Raw genomic sequence first — 20,011 nt, 5'->3', positions numbered from 1 at the left:
ACTAGCATATACTTCAGGTTATTAGTTTATTTCTAGTCGGAGGGACTGTCACTCATGTCAGAAAGTTAGTAACTTTAGTAAATTATGGATCAGCGCTGACTCGAGACGCGAACCGTTCAGAACGATTCAGTCCGATTTGGTGAACTGGTTCGGTTCACTAAAAAGAACCGATTCAAAAGAATGATTCGTTCGCGAACCGGACATCACGGAGACGAAGCGATTGCTAACAAAGTTATTTATAGTAACTACTGAGTTATGAGAGCTGTCAGTCAGCGCGAGTTTATTGTGTTTGTATCTGAGAGTTCTGAATAAACACGAGTCCCAGTCACACCGAGTCCTCTTCATCATTATTCTACCAACTTTGTAACACATGCAATGTATCATTACAGCGAGATGAACGAGTTAGTAAGTGTTGAATATAGCATTATTTCTAGATATGTTCCAAACATATGAATAGCGTCGTTGACGCGCATTGAGTAACTTACACAGCGCAAACAAAGACACAACAGCTGTAATCGAATGTAATCCAGTTTATTGTGGGGAAAGCTGGCTAGCCTAGCCCAGATACCCTCACGCTTACCCTCCTTCTGCTTAATCTCACGCCGCGTTTGGTGCCTCCGCTGTGGGCCAGATGCAGTACTGGGGGTCGGGGATGTTGGAGGCCGAGCTTCGGCGTGTGTGAAGTTTATCTCTAAAGATGTGACTGCTGATGTTAAACAGAAAAGACTGTATGCACATTTAAGAACAGATAGACGCGACGAGGACGTACAAAAACACTGACTCTCAAGATAGAAAACACGAAAACACCGTTCTGTCGGGAGAGAGAGAAGCCGCTGCGTGTCCACAAATAATAAATAATAAGCTACACATCAGAAATCACTGATCACAGATCAGAAGGAACTGAAGAAAGACTTCTGTTTTCATTTGTACATCCAAACACTGAGAAACTGCCAGTGTTCACTCGTTCACAAATAACATTAATGATCTCTCGAGTGTTTGCATGGGCGTGCCAGATTCTCTGGGTGGAGGAAAGGGAGGAAACCGTTCCTGCTTGGACGTCAAACCAGGAGACTTCAGGATTGGCTAGTCGGGCCTGTCATTTTCTCAAAGGCAGAGAGAGACAGCCAGAACTCGGTTTTACCCCGATCAACATTTCTATCCACTTGGGGACAATATTCAGGCTAGGGGAACTCATATTAATGTTGAAATACCTCATAAAATGAAAATTTCATGCCATGGGACCTTTAAACAAATCAAATGAAATGTTACAATTAAAATAATAATCTTACACTTTAAGATTTAATGCACAGATCATTCTTTTGTCCTGTTTGTTGTCAAACATCGCAGTTTCAGATTCAATCCCTATTTTTATCCAGTTATCACTCCTGAAACCTTGCAGAATGCAAAATAAAACTTTTATTAAAATGATGAAGGGGTAACTATCAGAAAGCGATCTAAGAGTGCTGTGTTTATGATCAATGAAGCTGATAACTGAATAAAAACTCACGTTATAATCAAAATAAGAAGTCTATGCTGCACAATTAATCTCTTATTTACAACGTTTTCATACGTGGCTATAACGAAACAATTCGCGAGCATGCAGAGCTCACACTGAACAAACTGACTTAAAAGACCTCTGATTGGCTGTTGCATTCACACGCTCAACAAATATGTCTGTGATTGGCTACATGCTCAACGCTGCCAAAACATGCTGTAAAAAGAAACCTTTGAAGTAAACACACATACAGACGGGAGCGTTTGAAACTTTATATCAAGTTTATATCTTTAATTCTCATAATTGTGAGTTTTTATCTAGCAATTCTGACTTTAGAAATAAGTTCGAGAAATCAAGAATTGCAAGGTAAAAAGTCGAAGTTACTTTTTTAACTTTTTTATTCCGTGGCGAAAACAAGCTTCCATAGGAAACACATTCGATTGATTTATTTGTTAAAAGATGCACTTTAAAAATAGGCTGAATGTATTTTTTGTAGCTCATTTAAATGCAAAACATAAAATAAAATAAAATAAAATACAATAATACAATACATTTAATTAAATAAATAATAAAAAATAAAAAAAATCAATAAAATAAAAATAATAAAAAACATAAAAAAATAAAATAAAATAAAATACAATAATACAATAAAGTAAAATGAAATAAATAATAAAAAATAAAATATAAAAATAAATTAAATAAATTAAAATAAATATATATATAAATAAATAAATTAAATTAAAATATAAATAAATAAATTAAATACAACAATACAACTGATTAAAATAAAATACATAATAAAAATAATAAATAAATAAATAAAATACAACAATACAATAAAGTAAAATGAAATAAATAATTAAAAAAAAAAATATATATATATATATATATATATATATAAATAAATAAATAAAAATAAATAAATAAAATACAATAAATTAAAATAAAATAAAATAAAATAAATAATAAAAATAATAATAAAAATAATATAATAAAATGAAATAAAAAATAAAATAATACAATAAAGTAAAGTAAATAATAAAATGAAATAAAAAATAAATTAAATATATATAAAAAAAATGAAATAAATAAATAAATAAAATACAATAATAAAATAAAATAAAAATAAAAATATAAATGAATAAAATAATAAAATACATTATTTTATGCATGGGTTGTATTATATCATTGGCATTCTCATGAGTTCATCTAAACTGTACCAGAAGCAGACAGTGACATTTACAATATGAACATGACATACACAACCTTATCACGCAATTCAGACGTAATTTTCTCAAATCATTTGATTGATTGATTGATTTGAGAATTCGTAAAATTCTCAAAAGATGCACTTTAAAAAGAGGCTGATTGTATGTATATATGACTCATTTAAATACAAAATACTCTGCATTGAATGCATGCTTCTTTTGATTAAAAAAGCATTTATGTTTTGAATTACTCTTGAGATTGGCCATTAAACGCTAATGAAAAGGCTCTTGTGTGCTGCTGATTTGCATTGTGGGCCGTGGGATCTGTGGACTGATACTGTACACGCTGTGTGTATCTCAGGTGTGTTTTCTACTCTGTTGAGATACTCAGACCCATCTGCGTTTGTGAGCTGTTGTTCTGGTAATGTGGGTTACAGACTCTGATCATTAATGCAGTCTTTGTTTCGTCTCTTTATATTTTCATAATCAGTCCTTGACTCGCTCAGCACTATGAATGATGGTTATTTTCCAACAAGCAATTAGTGTAAGGAAAGTAGGTCGTGTAACGTCCTGTGTGTGTGTGTGTGTGTGTGTGCAGGTTTCTGCTAACATCGCTCTGGAGGCCCTGATGGTCCGGCCGGCCGCTCTGACGGGGTTTTTGTGCACCGTGGGTCAGCTTCCGCCTCTACTGCCCCCTGTGGCTGACGGATCACAGCACACACACACACTGCTCAACTCCAGATGCCACGCCGTTAATGTCTCTGGGTCACCCATGGGTCAGCTCAGCCAGGTGAGAGTCAGCACTGACCAGCCCATTTACTCCAATTAAGGCCAGACGCTTCAGGCAAAGGATGTTTGTTCATCCACTGGTCAGATTCCAGCTCTATTTTGCTTCTATAACATGTGTTGATGTTTGAGGAGAGATGAAGGTGTTCATAATATCTGTGTGTGTGTGTGTGTGTGTGTGTGTGTGTGTGTGGACGTCCAGCTGTGAGATCTGGAGCTCTGATGAGGAGAACAGGCTTCAGTCTGAGGAATATGATTTTTCCATCAGCAGACAGAATACAATAGAATATGAATAGAATCCATACATACTGTATATACACCCGTACATACATACATACATACATTCATCCATACATTAGAATTGAATTGAATTGATACAGGCATTACTTCCATCCAATAGAATTTCATTTAATTTCATTATTTCATTTCATTTCATGGATGAATGGATGGATGGATGGATGGATGGATGGATGGATGGATGGATGGATGGATGGATGGATGGATGGATGGATGGATGGATGGATGGATGGATGGATGGATGGATGGATGGATGGATGGATACATACATACATATATGCACCCCTACGTGCATACATACATTCATCCATACATTAGAATTGAATTGAATTGAATGGATGGATGCATACATACAACGTTACATGCATACATACATACATACATGCGTTCATCCATCCATTAAAATAGAATAGAATAGATTTGAATGGGTGGATGGATGGATGGATGGATGGATGGATGGATGGATGGATGGATGGGTGGATGGATGGAGGGATTTGGATGGAGGGATGGATGGATGGAGGGATTTGGATGGGTGGGTGGATGGATGGAGGGATTTGGATGGAGGGATGGATGGAGGGATGGATGGATGGAGGGATTTGGATGGAGGGATGGATGGAGGGATGGATGGATGGAGGGATTTGGATGGATGGGTGGAGGGGTGGGTGGATGGATGGAGGGATTTGGATGGATGGATGGATGGATGGATGGATGGAGGGATTTGGATGGAGGGATGGATGGAGGGATTTGGATGGAGGGATGGATGGAAGGATGGATAGATGGATGGATGGATGGAGGGATTTGGATGGAGGGATGGATGGAGGGATTTGGATGGAGGGATGGATGGAAGGATGGATGGATGGATGGAGGGATTTGGATGGAGGGATGGATGGATGGATGGAGGGATTTGGATGGAGGTAGGGATGGATGGAGGGATGGGTGGGTGGGTGGATGGATGAATGCATACATATATACACCCGCACACGCATACATACATCCATGCATTCATCCATCCATTAGAATAGAATAGAATAGAATAGAATAGAATAGAATAGAATAGAATAGAATAGAATAGAATAGAATAGAATAGAATAGAATAGAATAGAATAGAATAGAATATTTCCTCATTGTAGATGTTTGTTGTAACATGTTGAGTAAACACCAATATATAAAGTTTTCTACAGAGTTTCCCAACTGGGGTTTGTGAATTTATCATAATAAAAAATAATAAATAAATAAATAAAATAAAAAATACAGTTAAATATACAATAAAAACTACAACAAAAAATAAATAAAATAAAAAAATAAAATAACATTAAATTAAATTAAATTAAATATTATACATTTAAATGTATAAATATATTACAAGCTTTAAATAAAATAAATTCTGTCTTTGTGAACAGAGATTTAAAAAATCCAAACTTTTGTCCTTGATTTGTTTACCTGCACATCATGTGACCATTAACTGATGTCAGAGATTAGTTGTTAATCAGTTGTAAATGTGTGATAGTTCAGAATTGTTCTCTGATAACTCGTGTGTGTGTGTGTGTGTGTGTGTGTGTGTGTGTGTGTGTGTGTGTGTGTGTGTGTGTGTGTGTGTGTGAAGTTAATGTGTAGGGCTCAATGCATTATAAACGCAGAGCCGCTGAGCTCATGAGATCGTCATCTAATCAGGAAGTTCACTATAAATCATGGAGCTCATGTGTGTGTGTGTGTGTGTGTGTGTGTGTGTGTGTGTGTGTGTGTGTGTGTGTGTGTGTCGGGGTAATTGAGCATCCTTCTGCCCTAGTGCACACTAACAAGTGAAGGACCCGCTCCTCCTTCTGGAATATATTTTGATCAGGGCTTTATTTGCCGGCTGTGTGTCAGTTTCCTCTGGGAGATTTAGATAATTCATAATGATCACATCATTCACATACAGATTTATACAACATTTAAATCAAATATTACAAAGTCCGTTGTGTCATCTGTCTGTCCGGACAGGAATAGTTCAGCCACAGATGAAGATGCATTATTTACTCCAGAAGTGGCACATGAGCTTCTGAAATCATGCCATCATGGAGCAGAAACTGAAACTACACTGAAAATGCTTTTCTGCTCTGAATCTCATTCACATTCGTGTCCATTTTACAGTTTGACATGTGCATGAGGAGTAAATGAGGAGTTATTTACACGCTTACACGCGTGATGAAGAGACATGACACACATCTCACTGCGATCATATACAGATCCTCTGGTGAAACACACATTCAGACATGTTCATGTAGTACATCAGCCAGGTTTCAATTCATTCCCAGTGAAATAAACTATAGTTACTATAGATCTAACATAAAAAAAAAATAAAAAAAATAAAATAAAATATATATATATATATATATAATTTTATTTTTTGCCTAAATTAATTTTAAGATTTGAAATGTTTTTTGAAGGTTTAAGGTAAATATATTTCATTATATTTTTAAATATATTATGCATATTTTAATATATGTTATATCATTGTAATATATTATCTGAAAAAACACACCCATCACACACACACACACACACACACACACACACACACACACACACACACACACACACACACACACACACACACACACACACACACACACACACACACACACACACACACACACACACACACACACACTCTCACACACACACACACACACACACACACACACACACACACACACACACACACACACACACACACACACACACACACACACACACACGTATGTATATTTTAATGTAAACAAATAAATACATTATATATACTTTTTTACAGTGATAAAATCATTACATTTTTAAACATATTTCAAAAAATATTATGCATACTTTAAAATATGTTATATAATTGTAATATATTATTTCAATAAAAAAGAATATATATAAATATTTTATCAATGTAAAGAAAAAAGTAAAATATATATATATAATCACCTTTTTATATATGTAGCAGGGCTATATTTATAATATATATATATATATAAATGAATATATAAAAAATTATGAATGGAATTAGAATTATACATTTTTATTATTATTAGTTATTTTTTCCCAAAATGTTTTTTAAGATTTTTGAAGGTTTAAGGTAAATATAATATTTTCTAAAATATATTTACAAGTAAATGAATAAATAATATATATATATATATAGATGGACACAGAAAACAACTAAAATATGACAAAAAAATATGTAAATTTTATATTATTATTTATTTTATTATTATTATTTTACCAAAATGTTTACGTTTGGACATGTTTCCAATATGTTTCCTTATGTTATATATATAATGCATATTTTGACATATCACACACCATTGAGAGGTTTAATCAAAATATATTTTACACATATAATTGAAATATATTCTGGCCAGACAAAAACCCCTGACCATTTTTACTCATATGTGAGTTGTTCTGTGTGGATCTGTGAGGTTTGCTCCTGTGTGTGTGTTCATTTGTTCCCGTGTGTGTGTTTGGGATGTTGATCTGCAGAGCTGCATTAAAGATGTATCGTCTCTGACACACACTCACCTGCGTCAAGCAAACAGAGAAACGCCTCTGAATGCTAAAACACTGAGCGTTTCATCCCCGCTGCGCCAGAGAGAGAGAGAGAGAGAGAGAGAGAGAGAGAGAGAGAGAGAGAGTGTGTAAATCACACAGCCACATTATCAGATAAACACACTCTCCCATCGACAGCATCAGCATCAGCATCATCTGACCCCTGAGAGAAGCTTCGTCTCGTCCATTTGAACTATAGTCATTATCTGTCACTCTGACTAGGTCATGGTCTGTTTTTATTTCCACTGATAATTATATAGCCATACGCCAGTCCATTTGTGAATGCAAATGATATTGTCTTCATATTTCCAGAAGTGAATAATTCAGGAAGTTTCACCCGTGTGTAGTTTCCCTGAAGGAACCCACACACACTGTTGATATCATGTCTGCCGCTGGTTCAGTGTCTGTACAGTAAGAGAGAGTGTGTGTGTGTGTGTGTGTGTGTGTGTGTGTGTGTGTGTGTGTGTGTGTGGGCATGTTTTTGTGAAATATCAGGACACAAATGTGTATAATGACATGGGTATTACAAAAAGAGGGTGAAATATGAGGACGTTCCCCATGTCCTCACTTTTCAAAATGCTTATAAATCACAGAATGAGGTTTTTTCACAGAAAGTGAACTGCACAGTCTCCTGTGATGGGTAGGTTTAGGGGCAGGGGCAGTGTGTGTGTGTGTGTGTGTGTGTGTGTGTGTGTGTGTGTGTGTGTGTGTGTGTGTGTGTGTGTGTGTGTGTGTGTGTGTGTGTGTGTGTGTGTGTGTGTGTGTGTGTGTGTGTGTGTGTGTGTGTGTGTGTGTGTGTGTGTGTGTGTGTGTGTGTGTGTGTGTGTGTGTGTGTGTGTGATGGGTAGGTTTAGGGACAGTGTAAGGGGATAGAAAATACGGTTTGTACGGTATAAAAAAACATTACGCCTATGGAATGTCCTCACATTTCACAAAAACAAACGTGTGTGTGTGTGTGTGTGTGTGTGTTAGTCGCGTCGTGACCGGCCTTTAGAGCAACTCTTACCCAACGTTATTTATACATCGTTCATGGAATGTTTTTACCTGGTACATTTTGTTAAAAAAAAACGCGGGGAGCGCGGGGTCAGTTATAACACGCATGTTTTAACCCTTTCCACACACGCCAGAATGACGAAACTTAGTGTATTTACTAGTTGCCATATCAACATTATTTAGAGAAAAAAACGCGCCAAAATGAAAAAATCTCTGGAAGATATCACTGAACATTTATTGAATTATAGCAAAAGTAAATTTCTTACTTAAGTTTAGTTTTCGTCTCTGTATTTTGTGTTTATTCAAAGGGTTAGTACACCCAAAAATGAAAATTCTGTTATTAATTACTGACCCTCATGTCGTACTTACCCTTAAAAGACACTAAAGACGTCGTTACAAAGTCCATCTCACTACAGTGGTTCTACAATAACTTTATGAAGTGACGAGAATAGTTTTTGTGTGCGAAAAAAACCCTAAATAACGACTTGTATAGTGATGACGATTTCAAAACACGGCCTCATGAAGCTTCGAAGCGTTATGAATCAGTGAGTCGATTCAGCAGTTTGGATCGTTATGAATCAGTGAGTCGATTCAGCAGTTTGGAGCGTTATGAATCAGTGAGTCGATTCAGCAGTTTGGAGCGTTATGAGTCAGTGAGTCCATTCAGCAGTTTGGAGCGTTATGAATCAGTGAGTCGATTCAGCAGTTTGAAGCGTTATGAATCAGTGAGTCGATTCAGCAGTTTGAAGCGTTATGAATCAGTGAGTCGATTCAGCAGTTTGGAGCGTTATGAGTCAGTGAGTCGAATCAGCAGTTTGGAGCGTTATGAATCAGTGAGTCGTTTCAGCAGTTTGGAGTGTTATGAATCAGTGAGTCGATTCAGCAGTTTGGAGCATTATGAATCAGTGAGTCGATTCAGCAGTTTGGAGCGTTATGAATCAGTGAGTCGATTCAGCAGTTTGGAGTGTTATGAATCAGTGAGTCGATTCAGCAGTTTGGAGCATTATGAATCAGTGAGTCGATTCAGCAGTTTGGAGCGTTATGAATCAGTGAGTCGATTCAGCAGTTTGGAGCGTTATGAATCAGTGAGTCAATTCAGCAGTTTGGATCGCCAAATTTCAGCAGTTTGGCGGTTTGACACGCGATCCGAATCATGATTCGACTCACTGATTCATAACGCTTCGAAGCTTCATGATGCCGTGTTTTGAAATCGTCATCACTAAATAAGTCGTTATTTAGGGTTTTTTTGCGCACAAAAACTATTCTCGTCTTCATAAAGTTATTGTAGAGCCGCTGTAGTGAGATGGACTTTGTAACTTTAGTCTTTAGTGTCTTTTAAGGGTCTTGAGAGTGTAAAGTTGAGTCAATGGAGGCCTTTCAGAGCATCAGATTTACACTAAAATATCTTCATTTGTGTCTGAAGATGAACGGAGGTCTGACGGGTGTCCAACCACATGAGGCTCAGTCATTAATCACACAATTTACATTTTTGGGTGAACTAACCCTTTAAAATAAGACAAATCCGATAATATTGTAATCTTATATCTGTTATTTAACAGTTGAGATGTTCTTTAATACTGATCTAACATCAGAAGACACGAGCCGGGGTTTACATCCCAGTTGTGCTGGTGGTGTGTGTGTTAACACTGCGTTACAATGAGCCCCTATTAGAAATATGCCATTATATTCTATACTTTTATTAATTATTGTGAGAAACCATGAGAGAAGGGTGAATAATGACTGAGAGTTAATATTCAGATATTTGTATTCATTATCATGTTTTGAACTATGCTGTATAGCTGTATTTAGTGATGTGTTTGTTGTCAAACTCAAAAATGCTTATATTTTTAATGATTAAAAAATGCCATTATTTTATTTTAAAAAGTTAATAATTGTATTTTGTTGACAAAATATTTTAGTTTATTTTGCATATTTTTTTGATTATATCAGGGAACATTTTAAGCTGTTATTTGGTCATGTTACATTGTGCCCCACCTATAGTGTCACACTTCACTTCCATTCTTTCAGGGTAAATCAAGAAAAAAGTATACACTGTACTAATGAAACAAAACCACATAATTGTACATCTGTGGAATTAATGTGGGAAAAAATAAATACTCTTAACCCCAAGTGGATTTACACAAACTGAGAAAGTCAAAAAGCATTAGGTTGTGCCGCTCTCCCCTCTCTACTGTTCAGAGAACATTCAAAAGTAATATTCCAATAATGATACAGGGGAATGTTCCCTTAGTATTCGAATAATCAAAGGAAAAAAACAACATTTTAAAACATGATAGTGAGGCAAAAATTTATTTAGTCAGCCACCAATTGTGCAAGTTCTCCCACTTAAAAAGATGAGAGAGGCCTGTAATTTTCATCATAGGTACCAGTGTTGGGGGAAACACATTACAAGTAACTTGAGTTATGTAATAATATTCACTTTTTCCAAGTAACTAGTAAAGTAACGCATTACTTTTGAAATTTACAGCAAAATATCTGAGTTACTTTTTCACATTAATTTGACTGACAGCTCTCCTGCCCCCATGTTGAGAAGAATAAGTGCAGAGGTGTGTGTGTGTGTGTGTGTGTGTGTGTGTGTGTGTGTGTGTGTGTGTGTGTGTGTGTGTGTGTGTGTGTGTGTGTGTGTGTGTGTGTGTGTGTGTGTGTGTGTGTGTGTGTGTGTGTGTGTGTGAACATGAGGGTTATTGTAGTTCTAGACTAAATGTGAGCATTTATTTATCTCACTTGCACAAGTAAAAATTCTGTACTCCTCAAAATGAATAAAATCAGTCAAATGCAAAATCAGAGTATATGCAAACCTCCAATAATTAAATGTTAAATAAAACAACTATTTTTATGCATAATCTACCTTTTATATTTAATTTAGCAATGTCTTGCTGCTGACCTTTGATGATGAAAATGACTAGATTTTTTGTTTTTATTGGTAAAACTTTTTTCTCTTGCGTCCTCTTCTCCATTATCCAGAGCTGCGCCCTCTAGTGTTCATGCAGGAATTTGTATTTTTACCTCAGCCTGGGGCTTATTATTTACATTTTGGTATGAAGAGGTCTTTACCGTTGCACACAAATTTAACTTTTTTTGTTATAAAAAAAACGAAAACAAGCCCAGCCCAGCTGAGAAAAAGTAACGCAAAAGTAACGTAACGCATTACTTTTCTTAAAAAGTAACTAAGTAACTCAATTAGTTACTTTTTAAAGGAGTAACGCAATATTGTAATGCATTACTTTTCAAAGTAACTTTCAAAGTACACTTCAACTATGAGAGACAGAATGAGAAAAATAAATCCAGAAAATCACATTGTCTGATTTTTAAAGAATTTATTTGTAAATTATGGTGGAAAATAAGTATTTGGTCACCTACAAAAAAAGCAAGATTTCTGTCTCACAGACCTGTAACTTCTTCTTTAAGAGGCTCCTCTGTCCTCCACTCGTTACCTGTATTAATCGCCCCTGTTTGAACTCGTTCTCAGTATAAAAGACACCTGTCCACAACCTCAAACAGTCAGACTCCAAACTCCACTATGGCCAAGACCAAAGAGCTGTCAAAGGACACCAGAAACTAAACTGTAGACCTGCACCAGGCTGGGAAGACTGAATTGCTTTGGGGCTATTTTTCTGCAAAGGGACCAGGACGTCTGATCCATGTAAAGGAAAGAATGAATGGGGCCATGTATCGTGAGATTTTGAGTAAAAACCTCCTTCCATCTGGCCTGGCGTGGCCATACTCAATTCTAGTCAGAATATGAGTCTGGTACCGCTCCATTGAGCTTTGATTATGGGGCGTGTTTCAACCGAGCCAGGAAAGACCTCAATTGGATAGACCCACAACCAATCAGAGCAACGGAGCGACGCGTAACGTTAGTTGTCAAATGTCAACAGAACTCAACTGCACTGTGTTGCCAAGTCCGTGTTTTTCTCCATGTCCGCGGGTTGAAGCGACCCCAATTATGTGATTATATAAACCCAGGAATGCGAATTTTAGCAGGCAACCTTGCCAAAATAACATATTTTGCCAACCAAACGCCATTTTTTTCCGGAGAACCCCCCGGAAAGTTCGATCATCGTTTCATAGTGAAGGTGAATGCATATACGAACAAGTTCTCAGTTTAGGATAAGAGCAAATTGAACCCAAGAGCCTTCGATGACGTGGATGATGACGTTACTGTTGATCATCTGTCCATCATCGTCTAAAGCCCACCCTGACAATTTCATTGGTCCGAACAGTTTCTGTTCGGGCATAATTACTCCTCTATGGAGCGAGTCCAGACCGAATTGCCCGAGCAAACATTTTTGTGGGCGGGGCTAAATTCGGCTGGCATCCAGGCTACCTTCCATCAGCAAGGGCATTGAAGATGAAACCGGGGCTGGGTCTTTCAGCATGACTATGATCCCAAACACACCACCCGGGCAATGAAGGAGTGGCTTCGTGAGAAGCATTTCAAGGTCCTGGAGTGGCCTAGCCCCATAGAAAATCTTTGGGGGAGTTGAAAATCCGCCCCAAAACATCCCTGCTCCAGATCTGCATGGAGGAATGGGCCAAACTACCAGCAACAGTGTGGAAAAACCGTGTGGAGACTTACAGAAAACGTTTGACCTCTGTCATTGCCAACAAAGGGTATATAACAAAGTATTGAGATTAACTTTTGTTATTGACCAAATACTTATTTTCCACCATAATTTGCTAATACATTCTTTAAAAATCAGACCATGTGATTTTCTCGATTTTTTTTCTCATTCTGTCTCTCATAGTTGAAGTGTACCTATGTGTACCTATGATGAAAATTACAGGCCTCTGTCATCTTTTTAAGTGGGAGAACTGGTTGAACAATTGGTGGCGGACTAAATACTTATTTGCCCCACTGTGTGTATATATATATATATATATATATATATATATATATATATATATAGCAGATACCGTAACAAAAATATGTTCTCAGAATGTGTTCCTATATATTTTCCTCATATTTGTTTGATATTTTGTGAGATTCGCCTCCGTTTGCTTAATTATATTAAAACAAATAATGTGGAAAGCAGCTCAGACATTATGATTATAGAGAAATTCACATTGAGATCTCTAACACACACACTCTAAAAAACACTGGTTGTTACGTCTGACAGAAAAAAACAACCCACAATTTTTTAGGGTGCAATTTGAGAGTTGTTCTCCATTTAATCAAACTGGTTCTCTGTTGAGTCTCTCTCTTTCTCTCTCATTCTACCTTGATCAAATCTAAGGAATATAATAAACGAAATACAGTTATGAAACACACAGAAGGAGCACTTCCACACACATCCCAACACGCATCTGTTTCTTATTTCCCGTAATGGCTGCTGTTCAAACCCCAAATCTCATTATGTGTTAATTCTGACAGTCAGTGAATGAGGTCTCCACCGCTGTCGTCTACGTGATCTCAGCCAAGCTACTCTTCTCATCTACAGCCCCCAAAAAAGAGGAAGGACGTTTGCTAATTGACCTGTAATTTGTGTGCATGCGGCCCATCTGTGGGCTTGAATTAAACTGCTGAGATGAAGACGATCAGGGTACGGCGGAGCAGGAGCTTTCAGCGCCGCTAATTACAGCAACACCTCGTTACGTTTAACTGCTGTGAATACTGCTGGGAAAACCACAAGCTGTGAACTCGTGAGCATGTGTCTGTGAGAGTTTATATGTAACTCTTTAAACATTGGACGTGTTCACACGTGGTGCTTGTTATATGCCACTGTCCTGGCAGGGCTCCAGACACACACTCACTTCTCCAGCACCTGATTGGCGGATTTTTAATCATAAAATTACTATTGTTTTGTATCAATAAGTGCAGTTACTAATACTATTACATGTTTGTTTATTGGAAATCTGACAGTCAAGCCTTGAGTTTGAGTTGAAATGCAGATTAAATTAACTTTTATTAACAACAGTCAGGGGCGCCGCTAGCAATTTTGGGCCCTATGAAAGAAAATGATTTTGGGCCCTCTACCACACCAACCTAGCTATCCAAAATCTTTGTCTGCTATTTAATAATACTGAGCAATTAAGCTCCGCTCGCTCAACCCAGAATGCCCCAATTGGCTGATGAAACATTAATTAAAATTAAGATAAAATTTATACAAAATGAAATTAACTTTAAAGAAAGGCTTTCTACTAAACAAAACTTGATGAAGCGGTCAAAATCATGTCTGACCCACTCCGTGTCTCCTGGCATTGCGCATCTTACGATGTGTCCTTTCTCACTCATGCAGTTCACTTTTCATAATCAACATAGATTGACAGAGTGACAACATAGACATTAAAAAAATAACATTATAATATTTAAACATAAATATAAAACGAAATACCTTTTCTTAATGGCTACAACAATATAGTAGCCTACAGTACCGAAAATTTTCATGTCGGAGTGGGATTTGAGCAAATGTCGTTTTACCCGTGAGCGGTTCATGAGTGGAGCGTTTTGCTGGATTTTGACAGAAATGCAGAAATAAGCCATAATATTGTTATATTTGTAACTGTTTGGTAGATTATACATTTATAATTTCTATTACATTACTACTAGTACTGTTACTACTAATAAAACCAATCTCTGGGGGCCCCAAAAGTGCGTGGGCCCTTAGAATCGTCCCAACTTCCCCCCCTTAGCAGCGCCCCTGACAACAGTAATGTGCAAAAGTGTAAATAAAAAAGTGTTTGTTTGCCACAGTTTTAGTGTAACTCTAAAGGGCTGGCTGATTATGATTTGACTTAACTTTAGTGAGTGTGTAGTGTCGCTGTTTGAGGATGAACAACATCTGCAAAGTTACGATGCTCAAAGCTCAAAGCAAAGGGAGATATTTCCTTTCAACCCCTTGCCTGTCACCCCAATTTTGGCTAGTGGGGCATTTTGCTCACAAGTTATTCTGAATAGACACATGACCAATATATTTCTAGAAAGCCAAGACTTGAGAGTTTACAGCTGAATACTCAGAATTACTCAGACAGTTATTAATATGGAGATATATAGGCTCAAACAGAAAAATAAAAATATTAAGAATAATAACCATGTCGGGATGCTATCAACATGTATCAAACATGCTGTTGGCTGCAAACACACATTTGTAGTCTTTTGTCTAATGTCTGGCGAGGGAACAACTCAATTCATGCTATTATGTGCACACTCGACCATCGTTTTACACCTTTGAGTGTATGAGACTTAATCCTCATTATACTATAATCGCTATTCTTTTGTTTGTTTTGTTCTTTTCTAATGGCCCATTACAGCACAGTAATCCATTTAAAGTAATCCAAATTTTATCTGAAGTCGTTATAATTAATACAAAATTAACTAAAAACACATAATTGGAACCTTATGTGAATTATTGTAACAATAATGGTCCAACAGGTGCATTAGAGCTACAGTTAGCATCAAGCTACATAACACAATTTAAAAGATTAAAATGACACTTTCACTCAAAATGTCACTTTAGACCACCATCGAGTGTTTAAATTAGCTTCCTGTCGCGATATAATGGGGGTTTTATGTTAAAACATGTTATTTTTAACATTTTATATGGAGCTAATCGCTACACCTGTTATAATGTAAACATCCATTATTGATATAAAATAGCCAAAATCACATGAAAAATTACAGGTTTACAAAGACCCACAAAATAATGCTGTGGAGACAACCAATAAAACACGCTCATTACAGACACATGAATATTAAAATATGACCATGGAGAGATACAAAAAAGAGTTGAGGGCACCTTAAGCATTTTAAAAATCTAACCACAATAACGAGTGTACAGCTGATGTACACTCAACGGCTGTCCAAATTCACTCACTCGTTTTATTCACTCTTTTAAGTGAATCGTATAAGTGGATAACGTAGGGAATAGTGAATGAGGCTTTAGGGGGTGATTTCGGACTCAATCTCAGCTGTGCTCTCACTACAGTGCAACAGTGAAACGGGAGCCCTCGAACAGTGAGGCGCTACTACACATACCGGTATTATCAAAATTAATATAACAAAAATAAAAACCGGTATTCATTATGAACCGGTATACCGCCCAGCACTATTCAAGCCTCCAACTAGACGCGATTTTTAACGCTCTATTCGACGCTCTGTGTTTGGTGTGAATGCAGCTTAAAGGTAGGGTAGGTAAGATTTGGTTAAAAAACTTTTTTTCCAAATTGGTTTAAACTTTCTTTATATATCAATACATAATTAAAATGTAAGTACTCTGAAACAGAAAGTATAAAAATTGAGTGTCTGTAGACCTCTCACGACTGTTTTAAAGACAGCTCATTATTTCCATGTCAGAATCACATGTAATAAAAAATCTAACTTTATCATTATGAATATAAACAAATAAGATGTATTTTAGTACTCACTATCAAGCTAGAATAACGATACTGGTAAAGTTTAAAATACACACACAACACAGTGTCTACGACACACACAGATACAAGATAAAAACATCAGTAAACATTGGTAGAGAATATAAAAACAAACCAAAGGCGGAAATAAACGTGCAGGTAAAGTTCCCGGTGAACATGGTAGAAGAGTTTAGACAGAGGGTACTAGCTAAAGCTAACTTAGTTCTAAAAAAAGTTCCTGGATGCGGTGTTCTAGCTTTTACACATGCATTTTGTTATCTAAAGTTACATTTTGCGAAATTCAACACGACAGCGATCAACTTGAGCTAGGCATATTGAGTATTTATCATCTCTACTAATGGCTCGCTAGGTGTACAACATTGTGACTTTATGCTAAGTAATGTTATGTTAGCTATATTAGGCAGCTACGTGTGCTAGTGAGACATGCTTCATGAAAACATAAACCAAAAAAATGTATAATCAGAATGAAAGATGACCTGTCCAGCAGAAATACAGCCTCTTGAACTCAAATCAAACGGGTGCGCCAGGGTTGCCAGGTTTTCACAACAAAATCCGCCCAATTGCTATTCAAAACTAGCCCAAAACAAGCCCAGTCGTGTTTCTCCGGTAAAAATCGCGTTTGGGGGGTAAAATATGTGTCTTTTTGGTAGGGCTGCCTGCTAAAATTCGCAAATCCCGGGGCAAAATATCACATAATTGGGGTCGCTTCAACCCGCGGACATGACAAACAGCCGCGGCAACAGTGATGAAGTAGCCCGACTTGGCAACACTGGGTGCATGTGGGCGGATCCTGGAGCAAAAGCGGCGGTTGCCATGGTAACGAGAGAGAGTGACAGGCGCCCAAGCCAATCACTTGATTCGTCCCGAACGAAAATAATGAGCGGTGTTTATTGCAGATTAAAAAGTCTAGAGTCACTCGATTTTTATACTCTCTTTTTCAGAGTACTTACATTTGTATTATGTATTGACATATAAAGACAGTTTAAACAAATTTGGACGAAAGTGTTTTAGATCATTCTTACCTACCCCACCTTTAACTTGTTAGCTCATGGCACGATGTTTCTCCTGGTCTCCATGTCAGCTCTGTTAGATCTGATGTCTGTGGTTTATAACAGAGATTTCTTCACTTCTCAGCGGATCCCGCAGGATCTCCCAGCGCTGTGTAGTAACGCTGTCACATCTAATATTGTTAGACTATTCTTATACGGTCTAATATCTAATTGTGCTTCTCCTGTAAATGTGTCTTGATGTAAGAATGTTTCGATATTTGTGCTGGAAAACAAGACTGAGGAAGTACAGTAAAGCACAAACTAATGTAAAACAAGCTCATACTGGTGTGAAGACACTGTTACAGAATCTGAAATATCTGCACAGATGATTTCACTGAAGATTAGTGTGCTTTGACCTGAATTTGTCTTGTTTGCCAAACCTGGCGCTGCTAGAGCTGGATTATCCTGGGCTGAACGTGCCATATTTGACAAATGCACAAGCACTCGCTCCTCATCATCCTCATCCTCATCATCCTCATCATCATCATCATCATCCTCATCATCATCCTCATCCTCATCCTCATCCTCATCCTCATCCTCATCCTCATCCTCATGTGCCGTCATGAGCGTCTCAGGCTGTGTTTGGGGTTTTGACTGAACCCGTCTGTGATTGATGAGACTTTCTCTTCTCGCCATATGACCTGTCGCTGGTCACTACACCAGTCCAGATATGACCAAAGAGGGTTTAATCTTCACACGCACGCACTGACACACACTCACTCAAACACACACACGCATATACACACACTCTCACTCACACACACACATACGTACATACACACTCTAACTCACACTCACACGCACTCTCTCAAAAACATGTACACACTCACATTCACACACGCACATAAACATACAAACACAAACATACAAACACACACACTCACTCTCAAACACACGCACATACACACACACACACACACACACACACACACACTCACTCACACACGTTTGTTTTTGTGAAATGTGAGGACATTCCATAGGCGTAATGGTTTTTATACCGTACAAACCGTATTTTCTATCCCCTTACACGGATCCTAAACCTACCCATCACACACACACACACACACACACACACACACACACACACACACACACACACACACACACACACACACACACACACACACACACACACACACACACACTGCCCCTGCCCCTAAACCTACCCCTCACAGGAGACTGTGCAGTTCACTTTCTGTGAAAAAAAAACTTGTTCTGTGTGATTTATAAGCATTTTGAAAAGTGAGGACATGGGGAACGTCCTCATATTTCTCCCTCTTTTTGTAATACCCATGTCATTATACACATTTGTGTCCTGATATTTCACAAAAACATGCCCACATACACACACACACACACACACACACACACACACACACACACACACACACACACACACACATACATACACACTCTCACACACACACACACACACACACACTCTCACTCACACACACAAACTCACACATACATACACACTCACTCACACATACACACTCACACACACATACACACTCACTCACACATACACTCTCACTCATGCACACATTCACTCTCACACACACGTACACACATGCACGCACGCACTGACACACACTCACTCACACTCACTCAAAGACACACACATGCACGCACTGACACACATGTAACACAGGTTAAATAAAGGGGATTATTTAATTTATATACCATCTAGTTATATCATATTCCCTTATTAAAAGTCAGTAAGAGGTGTAAAACTGATTAAGAATAAATAAATTCATGCAAATTCGTTTCCAGATTAATCCTCAGTGATTGACGAATGAGAGCTCTTTATCATTTTGCGCCGTGCGTGTCAATGAGCATGCGCGATGACAGAAGAGACGACCTTGATGGAGAGAGCAGACGTGATCGATCAATGTGATCCAAACTGATCAAATTTAGACTTCAACCCTTCGAAAAGTACGAGGAAGTTCAAAATTCAATTACTTCGATGCATTCTGAGTAAGAAGCCGACTGAATAGAGTAATACAATCTATTAGTTCGTGACGCCATTTTGTGGTCGCGCACGCCTATAATCGAGGCGCGCCTGTGTGAGAGCAAAAATCCATCAAAGAGTTTCACCGTCGCCATTGTTGGCCACGTGTCTGGATAAGCGAAACGCTATTGATTCAGAGGCCAGGGTTTTTTTTTTCTTTGTCTTTCTTGTTTCTATTTTTTCTTCCTCCTTCTCTCTTTTCTTCGTTCTT

The 20,011-nt window shown here is 37.5% G+C and overlaps 1 protein-coding gene across 1 annotated transcript in view; it reads left to right on the top strand.

Annotated features, from left to right (window-relative positions):
* The window catches only part of adgra1b (adhesion G protein-coupled receptor A1b), a 253,522-nt gene that overhangs the window by 131,147 nt on the left and 102,364 nt on the right, over window positions 1–20,011 (top strand). Inside the window, exon 12 of the mRNA XM_079843277.1 lies at window positions 3,302–3,493. Coding sequence (XP_079699403.1) covers window positions 3,302–3,493 — 192 coding nt within the window. The remainder of the gene's footprint in view (window positions 1–3,301; window positions 3,494–20,011) is intronic.

Source organism: Gobio gobio (assembly GCF_949357685.1).
Source record: "Gobio gobio genome assembly, chromosome: 18".
NCBI lineage: Eukaryota > Metazoa > Chordata > Actinopteri > Cypriniformes > Gobionidae > Gobio > Gobio gobio.
Note: the sequence above shows the minus strand (reverse complement) of the source record. Positions and strands in the feature narration are given on the sequence as shown.